Here is a 21,596-nt window from a genome sequence, read left to right as displayed (position 1 = left end):
CACATGTTCAAACCATCCCAATTGCATCCTCTTATCTTCAACAGGTGCCACACTCCAACCTTATTAAATTGTTTCAATAGGTGTGTCATATTCTTTTTATATGGCCAGCACATCCACCTTAACATCTTCCAAATTATGCAAATATTTTGCATATGTTGGTATTTATTACAGACATGCACATACACAGACAAATATATACACTGCATCGAAGAAGCACATACAATTCCACAGGAGTGCCATATCAAGTTGGTTATCTATACACATTGAACACTTACAAATGAATGTCTAATACTTGTCCAAAATCTAACCAAAACAGTTACAAATGCATCAATGCCACACATCTTTAGACACTGTAACACTTTCTGGTGCACCTCAAACACCGTCCCAAACGTGTCTCATTATTTTTCACTACCAAATACTTCATCGATCTGCAATAGGTCATGTGTCCCAAAAAAAAACACGCTATGTGCTTCTATAATCCTATAATAGAGCTGAACAGACTTGCATATTCTGACAATCATGAAAAGTTGAGATTGGGATTATCAACCAGTTCCCGAGTGCAGCCAACCAGCTTGGCAAGAAACATCCTTCATAGCAGCATTTGGATAGGACACCTTCCCAGGATGTCAGCCATGACTGCAAGTAACCTTACTAATAAAAAGGATGAGCTTAGACATGTGCATGCTCAAGGGGCAACGAAGGCTAAAAGAGCAAAAGACATGAGAATTTATTTCATAATATAAGTTGGAGGCTCTCTGTCTCTCTTTGTGAGTGTGCACACGGGGTGTGTGTGTGAAAGAGAGAGAGAGCCCATAAAATCACTAGGTACAGAGGAATAGAACTTGTAGTGCCCAAGGCTGCTGGATGGGTTCCTGCTTTGGTGAAATCTTGCATGGTGATCAGTTAATAATTAGAATCACAGCATAAATGAAAAGGTATAAGCAACAAATAGACACTGATATTTGCGCCAAAAAGGTGTACCAAATTTGTTCTGCCAAGGAGGGCAGCTCCCCAAATCTTACCCCCCCCCCCCCCCCCCCCCCCGGCCAAACACACACACACACACCAAGCTTTTTTTAAATTTAGAAAGCATATAAGGGGGTTTAAAATGGGGGCTTCCCCTCCCCGGAAAACGAATTCAGTGCACCTTTAATATGCAAAAATCATCATCTACTATAAATATAACAAAGGCTCTAGGGGGTGGGGGGACAAGAAGAAATCCCAGAATCTCACTAGGGATAAAGAAAATACAAATCCTATTGATGAAGGCTTCTGGACTGTTTCATGCTTTGGTGATATCATACTTGTGCATGTCTTAAACAAACTAGAAAGATATTATACTTTTAAAATATAGGGGGAAAAATTACCTATAAACTAAAACAATGTAGATTTATATTTATTGGTCATTCCTTTAAACATTTTAATAATAACAACAACAACAACATATCCAGCCTTTATCCCACTATGTGGGGTCGGCTACATGAATTCTAGACTCATTTAAACATTTTAATAATAAGACTCTTAAATTCCAATGACGAGGTTTCTATATATATATATATTAAGACTTTCTAATCAGTCTTATTTCCTAATACTTATTGTTTGTATGTGCACATATTAAAAATATACCTTACTATTATCTTACATGTAACACCCACATCAAGTCTTTTTTTTTTTTTTTTTCTCTTTTAAAAATGATCATATCATTTTGTCCATGTCCCATATCCAAGTACCCATGCTTCTTCATCCAATGCATATATCAGTATACACGTACACAAATGTAAACTACAAACCTTCAAACTAAAAATGCAAACTAAGCAGTTAAAAGGAATAAGCACAGGAGAACTAAGTTCAATGCTATCTATTAATTAAAAAAATAAAAGGATTACATTATAGACTTTCGAGAAGGACCAAGATCCAGAACCAGTTTTCCAGATGACTCAGCTGTGTGAGATTCCTTTTCAGAAATGGAAGACTTGGTAGCATCAGCATGATCTAAAGGCCAGAAGACATCAGAATTACTCTGGCACTTGAAGAGCCTCATCACAGGCCGATAAATTAAAAAAGCCACCTAGCCAAGGAGAGGAAAGTAGAAACAACACGAAAAGGAAGTCAAAGCACAATATAAACTCTGTTAAAGTATAACTCTCAGTGGTAAGATTTGTAGAACCAGAAGTGAAATGCATAAAAAATAATGAAGTCAAATATTAGTGATGACTCTTAATTATATCTGTAATACAAATATAACAAGCTAGAAGAAATCACTCAAACAACTAGAGAGAGTGAGAGAGAGAGACCAACCTCAGGATCAAGGTGGTAACGGTGTACAATCTCATCAAGAGGTGGAATCAGCAGAGCATATGCTGCTGTTGGCGTGACAGCACTACACAGAAATTCAACATATTGGAGAAGGGTTCCATGGCATCTGTCAAACTGCTCACTGATCATCTTAATGTATGGCACATCAGAATTAATGAGGACCCTGTAAAGAGTAGCAATGGTTATCAGCCCCCTATCACTAGATAATCTATCTCTGGTAATTATGGCAAGCAGAGCTGCAAAGGTCATCAGCTCCCTAGCACTTGACTAACCATCTGAATAATAGACTGATAAAGACAGAGGCAGGCCCATCTTATTCACAAATGAAGTCTCATTACTAGACATTAAAACAGTTGGCATGGTAAATACTCCTTTTCTTCAAATCAAATTGAAACAAAAAGAATACTTTTTTTTGCACCAGTTGTGACAGTTAATAATGTTAGACCAAGGGACTCTGTTTGAATATGAACAGCTTACACAGAACAATGTTGGGCAATAAGCAACAGAAGTGGAACTGCTAACTTGGGTTCGTCCTTGGGGAGCAATGAATCCCTTAGCCTGTTAGTGGATTTGACCAATGCCTGCAAGGACAGTTGGACGTTATTATACCAAGACTCCAACAAAGATGCCAAGTATTAAGGTGTCCATAAAAATGGATTCGAAATAAATTTTGGATGGACTCGAGAACCAGCAATCAAACAACGGAGTCTGAGAAAGATTGTTTTGAACAGAGCATGTAAGATTGTTCAAAACAAAATTTTCAAGAATAAAAACAAAAGCATACGTTAAGTTAGGAAATGGGCCCAACAATATCAAACTTCCTAACACACTCACAGGTATAGGTAAAAAATTAAGGTGGAAGAAAGGTTAAGTTAAAAGGTTTTTTTTTATTCCTTAATATTACAAAAACCTCCTCTATGATATGAACCACAGGGTCTGAGAGAGATTGTTTAAAATAAAATTTCAAGGGCAAAACCAAAGGTGTATATGAAGTCAGGAAAGGAGCCCAACACCGCAATGCCTGTGAAACTCCCACTTGCATCAATCAAATGGTTACACATGTATAGACTAAACTTGAGTTGCACCAAAACACAAAACAATATAGCACACTGAACCAAAACCTTGATACCATATTAAATTACCAAAAATTCAAAAAGCTTAGGGCCCATTCAGTTGTTGTAAACATTTTCTAATTAGAATTCAACAATTCAATAGAAAATTGGAGTTAAGAACTTTGAAAATGTTTTCTATGACTAAACAGGTGGCCAAGAACTTAGAAAATGTTTTCTACAACTTAAGTAAGAAACCAACACAGTACATCAAGCCTTTTAACTTAATTTTATAATTTAGTGTAAATTTAAGAATTAAATTGTTGAATGAAAAGAACAAATAGACGAGAATATTTCTTGTAAAATTAAGAATTAAATTGTTGAATGAAAAAACAAATAGAAGAGTATTTCTCATAGAGGGATCATGCTACTAGTACCATGTTTATGTTTAGATATAGAGCCCTCTGTATGTTTTGAATCATAGATGCACGAACAGATTGTCTTCTATAAACATAATATCTTTAAATAACTTATGAATTACAGGAATGTCGCCTGCAGAAAGTAAACATTCCAACCTTGTTGTTTCGGGTTATTCCAAAAGATGTAGCCTGATACCGAAGAGTGTCACTCCCTGCCATGGAATCTAACTGCTCCTCAGTCATGTTCTCTGTGTATTGCACATTCGCCATTTGCTGGATAAGCTCCTGTTTCAATGAAAGGAGTTCAAATTCTTGAGTGGTGGGGCTAGAAGACATTATTACAAATAATGAAACACAACAAAAAATACCTGTAGGAGGACAAGTTCAATTCCATTCCCTTTTTTCAATTGATTAACAAGGTACTGAAAAAGACCTCTTAGTTCCATTGATGGGTATTTCTTGCACCTATCAACAATAACAATAGATACAGGTAAATTCCAAGTAACAATGGAAAGATTACAACATTGTTTCTTGCAGGCATAATGTTATCAATCGAGAATGTAGCAAGCATGGAAGGGCCCTTATGGTCACCCCTAGAGGGGGTTGCTACGCTCCTCATCCCACCTTAGTCTTTTACTTAGCTACAAAAAAAAAAAAAAATGCAGCAAGCAAACGCAAAGCAGGGCAAAAGAAAACACAATACTGGTTATACAGCTGGACCATTAATTAGTGATAGCATTAGTAGAGCCAACATGGAACCATTGAACCTTAAATTGTTGGAGTACCTCAAAAATGCATACGTAAAATACATACATGAGAGAGAGAGAGAGAGCGCTACAACTGTTTCAAGTAATAAAAATTCATATAATCCAATTGAGTTGTATAGAGTGAGAATTCTTAAAAGTCAATTGAGTTTTATTGGCCCCCGAACCCACTCATCCTGTTCATTGAATTCTATAGCATACTCTGAACTTTACGTTTAGTAAAAACTTTTAATCCAATTCTAATATTATTTAACTAAACTTAGATATGTCACCAACACGTTATTTTATCCTCTCCATTTATTTTATAGTTCAAAGAATTTAAAATTAGAGACAGTGCTAGTAAGGATATAGCAGATTACATCAACAAAAAGTAAGCATAAATGATACAGGAATAACTAATAAGCAAGTATTAGTACGCAGCATGATGGCCTACATGACATTGGTTTACTGTGTGATGCATTATCCAAACAACACGACTTGGAAACTGTATGATGCAGGCTGCAGGGTCAGTTCTCCCTTTGGCATTTGCCAGGTCACCTTAGGTTGAAGTGCAGGACGCTTCTTAGTTCCTTACGTCAGCAAATTGTGCATTATCAAGCACATTTAACAAAAGAGCTATGTGAAATGTTCAGGTGCATTGGCATGGTTCCATAAACTACCTTCTCATTCATAAACCAAATAACTGCCATAGAACATTGCATAAACGCATTCCAAAGATTGTTTATCAGAAAATTTATCCCAAAAACCATAACTTAAGAAAACAAACAAAAAATTGTTTTTATCTGGTTTCAAAAGTAGAAGTCGTGCAAAACTAAAAAATTTATGAAAATGGCGGCATGTAAAAAAAAATTGTGTTTTTAGTTTCAGAAACAAATAAAAAGGAAGCACAGACAATATAATATAAGCCCTACAATTTTCAGCATTTAACAATGTGATCAAGCGTACAATCATTATTCCATTCCCTTATAACCACAAAGATTGATTGGTAGTACAATCAAGCGTGCAATCATTATTCCATTCCCTCAGACATCAGAGATAAGGGCTTCAGAAGTAGTTCCAGTGAAACTAGAAATTGATGTATGGAGCTGAAATCTGACAGATCTAAGATTGATTGGTAGTACTGGGAACTAATAATAAGACTGGGATACAATGGCTATTGTTGAAGAAATGTGGGCCTCTTGTAAAAGGAGCTGGGAAAAGAAGACAACTATAGGAAAGAGGGAGGCAAGCAGATTTTTAGTTCCATTTTTTCTTGTTACAAGAAAACAGTTTTGTGCTCTTTTATAGAGAGGTGAGTGGTAAAGCATAAGGCCTGGAAAATGCATATCCTCCAAAGGGTAATCCAATGCACTAATAAAATATGAAACATTCTGGGTGGCTAGGCCGGGCTTAGCCTTTTCAGATAAGGATTAGCCTGTTAGGGACCATAGTCTCCACTCATGTTAGGGGTTTAACATCATCATGGCAAGAGCCAGATTTTGAGGAGAAGTAAGTTTTGTCTTTTAATGCCCCCCTCCTTGCAATATAGACCCATTTGTCATGTGCTACTCAAGGGATCAGGCACCTCAACAATTCCTTAACCTTAGCTGTCAGTCCACAAGTCTCAAGGGTCCTATTCAAGGAGTAGAAAACTTTTAAATTCCATCTTATGCCCAAGGCCATTAGGAAAATATTGGACAGAAAAGCCATAAGCAAATATCAAGCAGTACTAGCCCTAAGGAGATACCAAGGCTATGTGGTAGTACGACAGGCTTCAGAGAGCACACAAAAGATAACAGGAATTAACCAGCAAAGATGACAAGGAGAAACCACTGGAGATATTCTAAGATGGACTGCCCAGGTGACTTGCAATAAATTAATCCTATGCAAAAAAATGGACGCACAAAGTGCAAATCCTTTAACCAAGACAGTTCCTGTCAGTAACAGTATGAATAACCTTTTTTGAAAATGTATGGCAGCGCCTGTTCAAGGATTGCGAGAGTGACATGTAGCAGTGCCTAACAAGTGCACCCACAAAAACTAATCTCGCATATCCAATGACATGCTGGAAAATAAGGACCAGGAGAAGCAATGCATTGGCTCATAATCATCAATTAGAACACTAGCGATTAAAATCCAAAAAGAAATTATTTGACAAATGACTCAGAAAAAATATATAAAACTATTGAATGGTTAATCACCATTTGATTTAAAAGCTTAAGCTATTCGATAGAGGGGTAACATTATTTTTTACACTATTATATTACTCTAAACATGCCCCCTCATGTGTGACTGAACTTCACTGATAACTGGTCCAACCACATGCAAAAATTTAAATATTGGGTTGGCAATGAGGTTTAAACTTAGGACATTTACCTGCTTTAATACTATATTGAATTGTCACCATCTGATTTAAAAATTTAAATTGTTAGATAAAGGGTTAACGTTATCTTTTATATTATCATTTTACTCTCAACAAAATATTTTGTATTTATGTCCACCCCTGTTCCCAATAAAAAAAGAAACAACATTGACATCATTGTAAATATAAATCAAGAATTAATACATCCACTTTTTTAGGGCAACTTCCTGCCATTCCCTTTAAAAGTACTTCCAGACTCCTTTCCAACCTCTCCAAAAGAACCCAAGACCAATAGACTCAAGATGATCTTAACATTCATTGTCAGGCTGCAGCCTGTATGAACAAATACCAAAAACAAAAAGGATAAACGATTAAAAATGAATAAAAAAAATTAAACAACACAATGCCAATGCAGGTGCACTTAATAACCAAACAACAGATAGTAACTAGTCTAAAACAACACTAGGTCTCTTAATTCCTTTGCCTTCCTTTAGGTAAAGCTCACCCATTACAAATTATCACTTCAAAACTCAGATTTGTCAACGGAATGGAAAATTTTGGTTTTTAACCAGACTGAGCCAATCTTCCATGCAAGCCTGAGTAGCCTTTTCATGACCATTTACAACATACTTATCAGGTAAACAAAATTAGAAATTTAAATTAGCCAGAAAAAAAGACAACTACTTTACTCTACATTCCCACACATTCAAGGAGATGTCATTTCTGCTCTAGCACATTTAAATTCCGGGGGGGGAACCAAAACAAAGTCCTTTTCCTGGATTTTTAAATGAACAAAAGAAATAAAAATGAAAGGTAACAAAAAACACGTAAGACTAAGCCAGTTCTGGCCTAGCATTAATGTTAAAACCATTCACTGCTTAGTCTGTCCGCACACCCCCCCCCCCCCAAAAAAAAAAAAAACAAGGATAAAAAAAAAAAAAAACCTCCCTCCCAGACTACCAAGTGGGACTACTAGTTTCATAACAGACTGGAGCATTAGGGTGAAATGTATATGATAAGTGATAATCTATGGAAAATAAGAAACCGGAAAGAGAACTTGATAAAAGCCTCCCACCTCCCATTCCTTGTACATTCAAGTAGCACTGGCGCCCTCAAAAGGTTTGGTTGATGAAGATCAAAAACAACAAAACTTCAACTTGCAAGAATCATCACAAGAGATCTTGAATTTTGCGTCAACAGCTCACATGTCCCACTCTTTATAAACCAAAAATACTCGGGTAAATGATGAAGCAACACATACAGAACCTTTATCTTAATAAGCTGCAGAAGTACATCAGTTGTCACCATCAATGAAATTACTGCAAACCGCAGACATTTGAATCTACCAAAGTACCACCAAACAGCTTGCCCTCATCAAGCCACAATTAGGAATCAGATCCCATTTCTTAAAATGGAAGAACTCTCCAAAAGTGTAGGCATACACAACTGAGCTTATCAAAGGTACATTATATGGGCAGAAAAAAATGTATACATAAATGGGTCAATTTCTCTGCGATTCCCAGTCAAATGTTAAAAAGAAATGCACAATCAGAAAAAAGATAGATGCCACAAGATCGAAACACCTAATGGAGCAACTTGACTTGGAGATGGATTCCTAATTACATGGAAATCAGAAGAAGAACATCCAAGTGCACAGCTAAGCAGTCCAATAGAAATCACTCAAATATCTGGTAGGCACTGTAAGAAACAAACATCAAAGGATTCCACACCACCTTTCTTATAGGGACCGTGTCCTCAGCGTCAAACATCATGAAGTATAACTTTTGTCCCTTTATAAACTCTCCAGCACAAGAGGATGCCAAGACAGCCAGATTTATTCTTTCTGCAGTTCATCATTCGTTTTAACTCCAGAACATGCACCGTCCACGTAGAACAGTGGAACCAAATTTTGGCTTCATCTTAACAGGTCTAGGGCAAGGTTCCCATGGAACACCTATTTTTAATGTGCGAGAAGGGTTCCATCTAAGGAGGTACTGCTCAATTATCTCCTTCAAATCCTTCAAAAAATGAGAGGTTATCATCTTTTGAGCTTCAAAATGTCAAAAGAAAACATATGGGGAGAGGTTTAAAAGGAGCATATGATCAACCGACCACCTCTCCCCCCATCAATTATCTCCTTCAAATCCTTCAAAAAAGGAGAGGTTCTCATCTTTTGAGCTTCAAAATGTCAAAAGAAAACATATGGGGAGAGGTTTAAAAGGAGCATACGATCAATCAACCACCTCTCCCCCCAGCCCTTTCTTTTACTGGAGCAAACTAAAGATCATGTGGTCTCCCTTAGACAACCACTCTTCATTATTCCCATTTTCCCCCATACTTGTTCTTACAACAATCTGCCAAGCTCAGTTACTGAACCCCATCTATTTGACTCATGCCAGCCCCATATGACAAAGTGAACTTAGAAGGCTGCAGTGATATCGCCCATCAAAGAAAGAGCTCAGGAAAATCTGCAATGTTCACAACTTCCTCAGCTCCAGTCAACCTGCCTTTGCTGGGGTTAATCTGCGACCCAGAAAACTGGGTAAAGCATCCCATGAATGGCTAAATTCTAAATGCACCAAATAATCTACATAGTTAAGAGTTACCATTTTGCATGTCAGTTAACATACCTCGTATTATAATAAATAATGTTGTCCTTGCACAGCCAAAACCAGTAAACAAAACAAAGTAGCACCAAATGAATATTCTTACTCAGAGCAAGAAGATGCAAGCCAGAAAAAAATAAAATTACCACTAAAACCTAGAAACATGCTTTGATTGGTCATAACACTTCATACATGGTTTCTACCAATTACCCCAAATAATATGGAAATAACATGCATAAGAAAGTCTTCTAAAAGAAAAATGAAAAGCCAACAACTATTAAACTTTCAATGCGGTAATACTTAGAGTGAAGTACTTATGAACTTTAAACACTGCAGCAGAATACAGAGAAGAATACATACAAGTGACCCCAAAACGAAGCCAAAGATTGAAGCCAGTCTGACAAATTAAGGCCATCATCTTTCAGCTTCTCACGCCCACCTTGTGCCAAACGCTCAATCACGACATACTCCAAAATATCATACTCAAGCTGCGTTCAAAACCAAGCAGTTAGTGAAAGAGAAGCAAGGACAAAGAGTACTATAGTACTACAACATCATGCCAAGCCTTTATCCCACTATGTGGGGTCAGCACAGGACTACAATAGTACTATCCCAAGAAAGATGAATCATAGGTAAATAGTTTTAATGAGAATAGGTAAGTTAAAAAATCAAATATTTGCAGTTCAACATATCTATAGCAGAATATCAGCTCAAATATATAGAAAAATATGTCTGTAGTCCCACATTTTAACAACAAACAAATACAGATCCACCAGCAATGAAGAACACCTGATAGAAATAATTGACAAACAACTAGTCATCATCAGTCCTTGAACAAATTTAATATTCCTCGCCAATTAAAACCACATATTGTTCATTAAACTTGAATGGCAAACTAAAAAGCATTCTTATTTTACTTCTACCAAAAAAAAAAATCATCATTTCTAACTATAGTTTCCCTACAAATATGAACCATTAAAGCTTCCAAAGACTCAAATTAATCGACCAAGAAAAGCTTGGATTGCAGACTGTTGGAGGAAGCTAAGGAACTATAAGAGGCTCGGGATTACAGCTTCGTGTAATCAGGAAATTCAGGCAGAAAAATAAGGTAGAATAAGAATAATTTAGTCATAAGTTATCCGAATTGTTGAGTGATCTAAATCTGTAAAGTAGATAGCAAATTGTTGTAATCTACTCCTATAAATTAGGAAAATAGTTAGGAGAAAGATTAGGAGGATTTTTAGCAAATTTTTTAGGACTTTTGTGTATATATATTTTTCAGATCAATGAAATTATTCACGGTGGTTTGATTCCTTAATTCATCTGCCTAGTTTCTTCATAGCATCAGAGCCACGTTCTTGTGGCATCCGATAGCTAGTGTTCTATTTCAGATAGGACTCTTAAGCTCATGTAATGGCTGAGATTCTAACAACAAGCGAGACTTCAACCACCAATCCTCTTCCAATGAAGAACAATCAAGTTTCAATTACTCCAACAGCTCTTGATAGTCATTCACTCCAAATTACTCTACACAAGCTGAATGGAACCAACTTCTGAGATAGGTCCCAATCAATTATGCTAGTAGTTCGAGGGAAGGGTAAAGTAGGCTATCTAACAGGAGATTGCAAAACCATACCCCGAGTCAGCAACTTATGGAGCATGGGAAGCTGAGAATGCTATTGTTATGGCTTGGCTGGTAAACTCTACGGAGCCTAGGATTGGAAGAACTTATTTATTCCAAAAAACAACTAGTAAGATTTGGAAGGCTATCAAGGAGATTTACTCAAATCTTGAAAACACAGCCCAAAGTTTTCAACTCTGGTATATCATTCGAACCACAAAGCAAGGTAATAACTCTGTTACTAAGTATTATAACACCTTAACTAAATTATGGCAGGAAATGGATCTCTTCTATGAGATTACAAGAAGAAAGTATGACAATAGATCAAGTAAGAGGCAAATTACTCGGGACTAAGCCCTTCCCATCTATGAGAGAGGTGTTTGTTGAAGTAAGAAGAGGAGAGTAGGAAGAAAGCGATGCTGCCTAGTCATTCAAACAGCAAGGTATATCTTCAGAATTCTTCCCTAAACATATCTTGAGGAAAGTTTCCTATCACAACTAAAGGTGAGATGCAAAAAGATAAGCAGTGGCGTGACCACTGCAATAAGCCCTATCATACTAGGGAAACCGGCTGGAAGATACATGGGAAGCCAGCAAATTGGAAACTAAGAAATCAACGAAAGGGAGGTCAGTCCACATACATGGTAGAAGCTGAAAAAGGGAATTTAACTATGGCTTCTCTAACAACAGATCAATTGGAGGCCCTACAATAGTTACTAAGCCAAACTAAGGTGCATATGGCGCTGGAAGTGCAGACAACAATCCAGTGGCGTCCTTGGCAAAACAAAGTAATACCAGTCACTCTCTACTTTCCCAAAGGTTTTCTACAAACTTTTGGATCATAGACAATGGAGCATCAAACCACATGACAGGTTCCCTTGAAATTTTATCCAATTATGAACCTTGTGATCAAGGCATTGTTGTGTTTATGGCTGATGGCAAAACCTCCTTAGCCCAAGGGAGAGGAACAGCTTACATAGCAGGCTTAACCCTAAATTCAATATTTTATGTACTAGATTTAAGATGCAACCTACTATCAGTAAGTAAAATCACAAAAGAAAGGAATTGTTCAGTGACATTTTTTCACTCTCATTGTGTTTTTCAGGACATATCCTCAGGGAGGATGATTGGCAAAGCTAAGGAGAAGAGAGGACTTTATCAAATTTCAAGACTTGACCATCCTACAAAATTTAGGTTATCTATTCAATCCTCCTTAGCTATTGTTTTGGAATCTGAATCATAGTTCTGAAAGGCGGTAAGCACATCGAGGCGCAAAAGGTCCTGGGGCCTGAGGCGCAAGGCGCAAGGCGCATGAGGCAAGGCCCACCTTTTAGAAAAAAAAAAAAAACTCAAAATATTGTAAAATCATAAACAACTATCAAATTATCAATAATAACACATACATATCATTCATGATTCATCATCTTTAAATTCTAAACTAACAACATCAAAGTTGATTCATTCATCATGCAAATTCTAAACTAGAAACATCATCAAAGTTCAAACTCAAAGTCTCAAACTAAAACAAGTACCAATCATCATGCAAAGTTCTAAACAAACACATAAATACTACAAGTCCACAATCAATAAACATTACAAGTCCACAATCAATAAAGAAGTTGTTTAAGTATGTCTTGATTTCCAGAATGAAGCCCGTTATTTTGACCCGGCCCGGATAATTTGGGACAAGACCCAAATGTGGATTTTTTAGGAGAGCTATGGTGGTAGCAGAGGGCTTGGGCCGTTAGGGGAGGCCGGAACCGAGAATGGCAGCTGGTTTCGGTGGGCAACGGGCTGCTTGACAGCTGGTTTCATGAGGTGTGCCTCACGCCTCGGCGCGTGCCTCCTGAAAAACGCCTCACCTCAGCCCAGTCAAGGCGCCAAACTGGCGCCTTGCGCCTAGGCGCGCCTTTAACATCTATGATCTGAATTAATGTTATGGCTTCAACGATTAGAACATCCTAGCTTAGAGTATCTTAAGAGTTTTGTATTCTTCTCTTTCTAGCAATAAAATTTAGAATTTCTATTGTGAACATTGTATCCTTGCAAAGTAAACCAAGAGTTCTCATCCTAATCATACCTATAAACCTTCAAAACCATTTCATTTGGTTCATAGCGACATTTGGGGACCAACTAGGACTCCCAACCTAACAAACATACGATGGTTCATCACTTTTATTAATGATCACACAATAGTGTGATGGGTGTTCCTAATGAAAGACAAATCTAAAACTTATCTTGATTTCAAAAAGTTTCGTCAAATGGTGGTAGGCGACCTTGGCGGGCCGCGTTTTAGAACACTGCACTCAAATGCATATTTGTTGATTACTCTCCTACTCAACAAGGATATAAATGTTATAACCCCACTAACCGAAAATTCATTGTCTCGTGTAATATCTCTTTCATCGAGCATCAACCATTTTTTTCAAAACACCCCTCTGCAAGAAAATACCTCCAAAATAGAAGATGTTTGGAGTACAATCATCCCTATACCTAATCATTCTTCTCCTACTCCTCACACTGATCCATTACCAAACCATGTCTGTAATCCTGAAACCCATTGCCTATACCTAATCATTCTTCTCCTACTCCTCTCACTGATCCATTACCAAACCATGTCCTTAATCTTGAAACCCTTCAAATCAATCCTAAATCCAGTTCAGATTCTATTCCTCCAGCCCTAAACCATCAAAGGGGAGAGAAAGAGAACACCAAAAATCAAGAAGATGACCAGGTCCAAAGTAAACCACCACTAATGGTTTACACAAGAAGACCTCGTGATCCTCATCCAACAAAATCATCTAATCCATAGATAAGTCCAAAAAATGTGGTTGCAAGAGATACAGAGGTACAGAACAGATTTGAAGATGATCTAGGTAGTCCAATTGCTCTAAGGAAAGGGCTAAGATCTTGTACAAAACATCCAATCTCAAATCATCTCGAATAGTCAAGATTATCTCCTCAATATAGATCATTTATTGTCAGTCTTAATAGTATGGCTATTCCTAAAGATATTTATCAAACACTACAAAATAAAAAATGGAAGGCAGCAATCATGGAAGAGATGAAAGCCTTGAAAAGAATAATTCATGGGAAGTTATGGCACTACCAGAAGGAAAGAAAGTAGTAGGCAACAAATGGGTGTTCAATATGAAGTACAAATCTGATGGGAGTATTGATAGATACAAGGCAAGACTTGTAACTCAAGGATTCACTCAAACTCAGGGCTTGGACTATGAGAAAACATTCGCTCCAGTGGCTAAACTAAATTCCATCCGGGTTTTATTATCATTGGCAGTAAATCTAGACTAGAGACTACATCAATTGGATGTTAAAAATGCTTTCTTGATTGGAGAATTGGAACAAGAAATCTATATGAAAATACCATCAGGTTTTGAGAAAAATGACACAAGAGGGAAGGTATCCAAGCTAAAGAAATCACTCTACGGTCTTAAACAATCTCCTAGAGCTTGGTTTAAGAGGTTTAGTGACACCCTACACGAGCTTGGATACAAGCAAGGGCAAGTTGATTACACACTTTTCACCAAGATTGAAGAGGACGGAAGGAGAACAATCATGATAGTTTATGTGGAAGATATCATCATCATAGGAGACAACAACCAAGAGATTGAGAAATTAAAGCATCAACTAAGACAAGCATTCAAGGTAAAAGAGAAAAGGGAATTAAGATACCTCCTTGGGTTGGAAGTGGCAAGAAGCAAGGAATGCATATTCATATCTCAAAGCAAATACATCCTAAATTTGCTAAGGGAAACAAACAAACTAGGGTGTAAACCAGCAAGTACTCCCCTAGAGCCCAATTGGAAGAATAAACAAGAGAAAGAAGAATATCAGGTTGACAAAGGAAGATATGAACGCTTAGTAGGAAAGCTTATCTATTTATCTCACACAAGGCCAGATATTGCCTATGTTATGAGCATCATTAGCCAATTCATGCATCTACCAACTAAAAGACATCTTGAAAGAGCTTACCATATTCTCAGGTATCTCATAGGAACACCTAGAAAATAGTGGTTGTTCAAGAAAAGTCAGGATAGAGAAATTATTGGCTATGCAGATTCGGATTGGACAAGTTCCATTTAGGATGGTAGATCCACATCATGATATTGTACCAAGCTGTGAAGAAGCCCAGTGACTTGGAGAAACAAGAAACAACAAGTTGTTGCTCGTAGCCAACGCAGAAGTTGAGTATCGAGCCATTGCTCAAGGGATTTGTGAGCTAATATGGATAGAAAGATTGATGAAAGATCTTTTTATGCCTATATCATCTCCTAAGTTGCTTTACAGTGATATTGTTAGTGTTAGTGCTAGTGCCCTAATGCTAGATTTAGATGGCATCTAACAATTGTAGTTATGGACTAATGATATAATTCTTAAAAATATAATAAAATATGTTTTCATATTTTAAGGTCATATCTTCATTCACACATCTCCAATCAATATATGAACGAGTCCCTAGATTTCCTGATAAAGGTCTTATTCTTAATTGTTAAGAATATGTGACAAAAGAACTTTGTATTAATGATATCTTAAGGTTAATTCCTAGTCCTTACACTTTTCAAAAGAGGACTATGATTAGTCGAGTACGAATAGACACATGAGCTACTACCTTTGATTAGTATGAGATGCTAATAATAAAGGATAGTGAGTCGTATGCCATAATCCATGCGATGAATATAGTAGACATGTAGGTAGATGTTAGTTGAACATCTACCGAATGTGATGCATGTGATAAATCACATGACTGAGAGAATCTATGATCTATCACAGGCTTCGATTGTGTTACTGGTCCTTAGACCAGACGCAACACAGTTGTCTTGTATGTCGATGCTAGGGATTTGCCGTTGCTAAAAACCATCCGATTACCGGATGAAAAATACACTGTATGGTCTCTATGCAGTGGCGTATGGAGGCAGGTGATTGTTAATGGAATCCGTCGACCTCCAACGTGAGATGAACATCCTATGCAACCAGTGATGGTTTTGATTCTAGAAACCCTTGCCCAAGGTACACTTGATTAGAAAGTGTTTTTGATGTCAAAAGACGTTACGATGTGTCATCTCAATCACACCACACTGATTTTTTGCATAGTTAGTGAGTTTGATCAGTCCAAAACTCTCACTCGATCAGGATGTTAGTCGATGGAGGGATTATAGTACATGGAAATGGGATGCCCAAATAGGTTCTCAAGAAAGTTAGACTTTATTACTAGTAAGATCACCCTAACATAATGTTAGTTGTCACTCATGATCTTTCGAAGTACATTAAGGAGATGGAGATATCCTCGTTGTAGATCAAAGTGTTAGGTCAACGTCAACAAGTTTACGTGTCTCGATTACTACTTATTAGTGAACCTAGAAGGTCACACACATATCTAGGTGTAGTGGTTGACTAAGCGATGAAAGCTACAATCATCATTAAGAGTTAATGATGTCACCGTTAAGAGTTAACAGATTGAGTTCAATAATTAAACCAATAGGAGCAATTGTCAAGAGTTGACAGGCATGCCATTAAGAGTTAACGGGGGCCTCAGTTTCATCACAAGATGATGAAAATGTCATTAAGAGTTAATGGCAAACCTAGATGAAATCTGTAGAAATTTGAAAAAAAAAAAAAGAAAATCGTCAACAGGCTGAAGAATCTGTCAACCGATTCATGCCAATCGGTCGATAATTCCTTAGAACTATTGACCGTTTCTATTGCAGAGGGTTGTGAACCTCACGACCCGTTTTCTCGTTTTTGCTTCAAATGAAAAAGAAGGACAGTGGGAGAATGATTAAAGGGATGGAATATGTTCTTTATGATGTGGGCTTGTCTCCCACTTGTCCCCCATCTCTCTCTCTCTCTCCTTGGCTATTAACCGATTACTGAGCACTTAGGGTTCCTAGGGCTTAATATATAAGGAAAGAAAAAGAAAAAGACTCAGTGTGGTTGTTGCTGCATTTGATGCTTGGCCACTTTTGGCCATATCTTCTTCTCCTAATTCTTCCAAAGCCTACAACCCTTCCTATTACTCTCCTTCTTGCTCCACTCATCTCTCGATTGCTAGAGTAGCAATCCCATTCAAATAGATTGTCTATTTGATTGGGTATTCTTTTTTTGAACCTATTTCCAACTTGAATCACAAACAAGAAGCCTGCCTAGCACATAGGCATTCTTGTTGGTTTCACCTTCTACTAAGAGCGTGGCCCGACTAGGGCCCTTGTAGTTTCAAGGGTCAGATTAGTCATCCGAATGAGTGTTCAGGAGCTGCTCGGGAGCAAGCTGTTGTGCCACAAGGAGGATTCCAGCCTCTACATCATATTCGAAACTGTTGTGAGGTATACCTTCTTATCCCCTATGGTATGATTTCAATTTTAATGCATATGATTGTTTGATATCGAGTCTTGCAAGGTGATTCTCGTTTTTATTTTCACTGCGTTTGTATGTTTTTGCGAAAAAGTTTTGAAAACTGATAAAACCCTTGCATTGATACACCAAATGTTGGCGTCCCTCTTTAGATAGCAAATTAGCTATCAGCATTGTAAACAACCCAATGCAGCATAACCAGATGAAGCATGTCAGAATTGACAGTCATTTCGTCAAGCAAGAGATGGAAGAAAGAGACATAAGACTAACTTATGTTCCTATTGAAGATCGAGAAGCAGACATCCTAACTAAAGCCATGCAAAAACAAGGTTTTGAAACTCTTAGGTAAGTTGGGAATGATTAACATCAATTCCTCAGCTTGAGGGGAAGCGTTGGAGGAAGCTAAGGAACTATAAGAGGCTCGGGATTACAGCTTCGTGTAATCAGGAAATTCAAGTAGAAAGATAAGGTAGAACAAGGATAATTTAGTCATAAGTTATCCAAACTGTTGAGTGATTTCTAAATCTATGTTATGGTTTTGCATCGAGTATAGCCTAGAAGAACTAGAAGAAATCAGGAGAATCCAAGTATAATCCAAGCGGCAGAAATAAGTTAAGTTACATAGCGTCTAACAGTTGTACATGTATGAGGGGTATATTAGACATGGTGTAGTCTTTTTTATAACCCTTGTAATGTCCACCCAAAAAATGTTTATAAATAGAGGCATAGGGTAGTTGCTTTGGGCATCATTCATTCAATTGTGCGAGTTCTGTAAAGTGAGAGGAAAGTCTAGAGAGAGTTAGTGCTTTGTAACCTCGTGATTGGTGTACTCATAGATGAAGGATAATTGTACTGGTTTTCAAAGATTCTAGTGGATTTTGCTCTCAAGACAAGAGGCTGGACGTAGAATCACTAGTGGTGGTCTGAACCAGGATAAACTAATTGTGTTCATCATGTGGTTTGCATGTTATTTCCTTATTTTAATTATGTTCTTGTTATATTTTCTATTGTGGGTTGAATCAGGGGGTGTGTGTGGTTGTAAATTGGCAAGATTGAGAAATTCCAGTGCCCTCGATTTCACAAATTGGTATCAGAGCATGATTAACTCATCAAGAAAGCCAAGAATCATTAGAAAGCGATAGATAGACTCGCAGAAATGGCTTCTATAGCCTCTGCTACTCGATAGGATATCGAGAAATTTGATGGACAAAATGATTTCGGCCTTTGGAAGATGAAGATGAGGGCCTTGTTAGGAAATCTAGGACTGGAAGAGGCTCTCAAAGGAGAGTCAAAAATGCCAGCAACTTATACCGTAGAAAAGAAAAAGGAGATAGGAAAGAAGGCCTTTAATATGTTAATTTTAAGCCTAGGAGACAAAGTGTTGCGAGAGGTTTCAAAGATGAAAACTGCTGCAAAACTTTGGTTGAAATTAAAAAGTTTATACATGACTAAATCCCTTTCTTGTAGGCTGTATTTGAAGGCAAAGTTTTTCACTTTTAAGATGCAAGAAGGGCAGAAACTTCAGGATCACATAGATAATTTTGATAAATTATGTCTTGATTTAGAGAACATAGAAGTTAAGTATAATGATGAAGACAAAGCCCTAGTTTTATTGCATTCATTACCTAAGTCCTATGAAACCTTTGTAGATATCCTCAAACACGATAGACACACATTGACCTTGGATGATGTAATTGGAGCATTGAACTCCAAAGAATTGCAACAAAAAGTTGAGGGCAAGAACACAGCAGGAAATGTTCTTGCAGTCAAGGTTAGAACAGATAGAAGAGACCCTAGGAGTGGGGGTAGATCACGGTCAAAATCAAGAAATGGCAGAAAAGTCATTAAATGTTATCGCTACCATGAAGAAGGGCATATCAAGAAGCATTGCCCTAAAAGAAAGAAGAATTCCAAGAAAAATCTAATTCTGAAATTTCATCCTCCATTTGTGAATTTGACTATGATAGTGCCGATGCCTTGCTTGTATCTAACAAGGCAGATAGGGAGGTTTGGGTGCTTGACTCAGGTTGCTCTTTCCATATGATACCCCATAGAGAATGGTTCTTGAACTATAGAGATATAGGTGGTGGTAAGGTAATATTGGGAAACAACCATGAGTGTATTATTAAGGAAATTGGAGACACAAAGATTAGGAAGCATGATGGTATAATTAGAACTTTAACTGTCCTTAGATATGTTCCAAATTTAAAAAGGAACCTAATTTCTCTTGGAGAATTCGATATAAATGGCTATTCCTATAGGGGGGATGGTAGAGTTCTAAATGTATCAAGGGGCTCACTTATATGCGTGAAGGTTGTCCTTCAAAATGGGATATATGTGCTGCAGGCATCCACATTGTGTGGTGATGCAGCTATAGGTGAAAACAAGACCTATGAACACACTAGGATGTGGCATTTTAGGATGGCACATATTAGTGAGCAAGGCCTAAGAAAACTGTCCAATCAAGGAATATTAGGTGCTGGAAGTATTTCAGAGTTAAACAAATGTGAATCTTGTATCTTTGATAAGTCTATAAAGGTAAAATTCCCTAAGAAAGCCATTCATTCCTCTAAACCCCTTTAGAATACATACATTCAGATTTGTGGGGCCCTAGTCAGTCTTTAACACATGGAGGAGCAAGGTATTTCCTATCCATTATAGATGATTTCTCTAGGATGGTTTGGGTTTATGTTTTGAAATCAAAAGACCATACTTTTGAGGCATTTAAAACCTGAAAAATCATGATAAAAAATCAAAAGGGTATGAAAATTAAGATCATTAGGACTGATAATGGTCTAGAATTTTGTAATAAGGATTTTGCCCAAATGTGTAATGATAGTGGCATTCTAAGACACCTAACTTCCCTTGGAAACCCTAAGCAAATGGCCTAACTGAGAGAATGAACAGGACCCTACTTGAGAGAGTGAGGTGTATGTTGTTTCACACTAGATTGCCTAAGTCCTTTTGGGGGTGAAGCTGTAACTACAGCTGCATATGTAATAAACAGGACACCATCGGCTGCAATAGGGTTCAAAATACCTTATGAAATGTGGAATGGACATAAGCCTAGCCTAGATCACTTAAGAGTGTTTGGGTGTATAGCTTATACCCATGTGAAACAAGATAAATTAGAACCTAGAGCCAAAAGATGCCTATTTATTGGTTATCCATCAGGGGCTAAGGGGTACAAATTATGGAACTTGGAAGAACGGATTGCCAAGGACTATAGTGAGTAGGGATGTAGCATTTGATGAGAATTCCTTCATAAGAGATGACAAGATAGAGGACCAGTCAGATGCAAAAGGAAAATCTAAGGCTGTTGAGATCAAACAGCAAGATGAAATCCATGATTCTGCCATTGACAACCAAAGTGATCAAGCAGCAGATCATCAAGATGACAGTGCTGGTTCCTCTAGCTTAGAAAGTGATCCGGCACTAGGGAGATATAATCTAGCTAGAGATAGGCAAAGGAGAGTGAGTAGGCCTCCTATGAGGTATGGATTCTCCAATTCAGTGTTTTATGCACCATCAAGTGCAATGGAAGTTGCTGGAGAAGAGCCTCTTGCTTATGAAGAGGCTGTTAGTTCAAGAGATTCAAAGAAATGGCTTGCTGCCATGGAATCTGAGATGGAATCACTTAGGAAGAATAATACTTGGACCTTGATTGATAGACCCTTAGATAAAAGGGTGATAGGCTGTAAATGGTTGTTTAAAATTAAAGGAGGGGCAGGAATTGATCAAAAACCTAGGTATAAAACTAGGTTAGTAGCAAAAGGTTTTACTCAAGTTGCAAGGGTAGATTTTAATGAAATTTTCTCACCGGTAGTAAGACACACTTCAATTAGAATTTTGTTTGCTACGTCTGCCCATTTAAACCTAAGCCTAGAACAAATGGATGTGACCACTGCATTCCTTCATGGTGAATTAGAAGAGGAAATTCTAATGGAGGCAGCCTAAAGGTTTTGAAGTAAGGGGCAAAAGGGAGCAGGTATGTTTGTTGAAAAAGTCATTATATGGGCTTAAACAGTCTTGACACATTCATGATTAGTCAAGGGTTCAAGAGAAGTGATTTTGATTGTTGTGTTATGTAAAACATATTTTTGCTAAGATC

At 37.4% G+C, this 21,596-nt stretch overlaps 1 protein-coding gene across 2 annotated transcripts in view; it reads right to left on the bottom strand.

The window, feature by feature from the left end:
• The window catches only part of LOC127810076 (THO complex subunit 2), a 100,161-nt gene that overhangs the window by 33,863 nt on the left and 44,702 nt on the right, over positions 1–21,596 (bottom strand). For both annotated transcript variants that reach the window (XM_052349316.1, XM_052349317.1), the window contains exons 19-24: positions 9,856–9,983; positions 4,153–4,249; positions 3,941–4,069; positions 2,794–2,897; positions 2,299–2,479; positions 1,887–2,068 (exon numbers count right to left, since the gene is read on the bottom strand). In XM_052349316.1, coding sequence (XP_052205276.1) covers positions 1,887–2,068; positions 2,299–2,479; positions 2,794–2,897; positions 3,941–4,069; positions 4,153–4,249; positions 9,856–9,983 — 821 coding nt within the window. The remainder of the gene's footprint in view (positions 1–1,886; positions 2,069–2,298; positions 2,480–2,793; positions 2,898–3,940; positions 4,070–4,152; positions 4,250–9,855; positions 9,984–21,596) is intronic.

The sequence above is a fragment of the Diospyros lotus genome, chromosome 9 (genome assembly GCF_014633365.1).
Source record: "Diospyros lotus cultivar Yz01 chromosome 9, ASM1463336v1, whole genome shotgun sequence".
In the NCBI taxonomy this organism is placed as follows: domain Eukaryota; kingdom Viridiplantae; phylum Streptophyta; class Magnoliopsida; order Ericales; family Ebenaceae; genus Diospyros; species Diospyros lotus.
The sequence above is the reverse complement of the archived record's forward strand: the minus strand, read 5'-3'. Positions and strand labels throughout refer to the sequence as shown.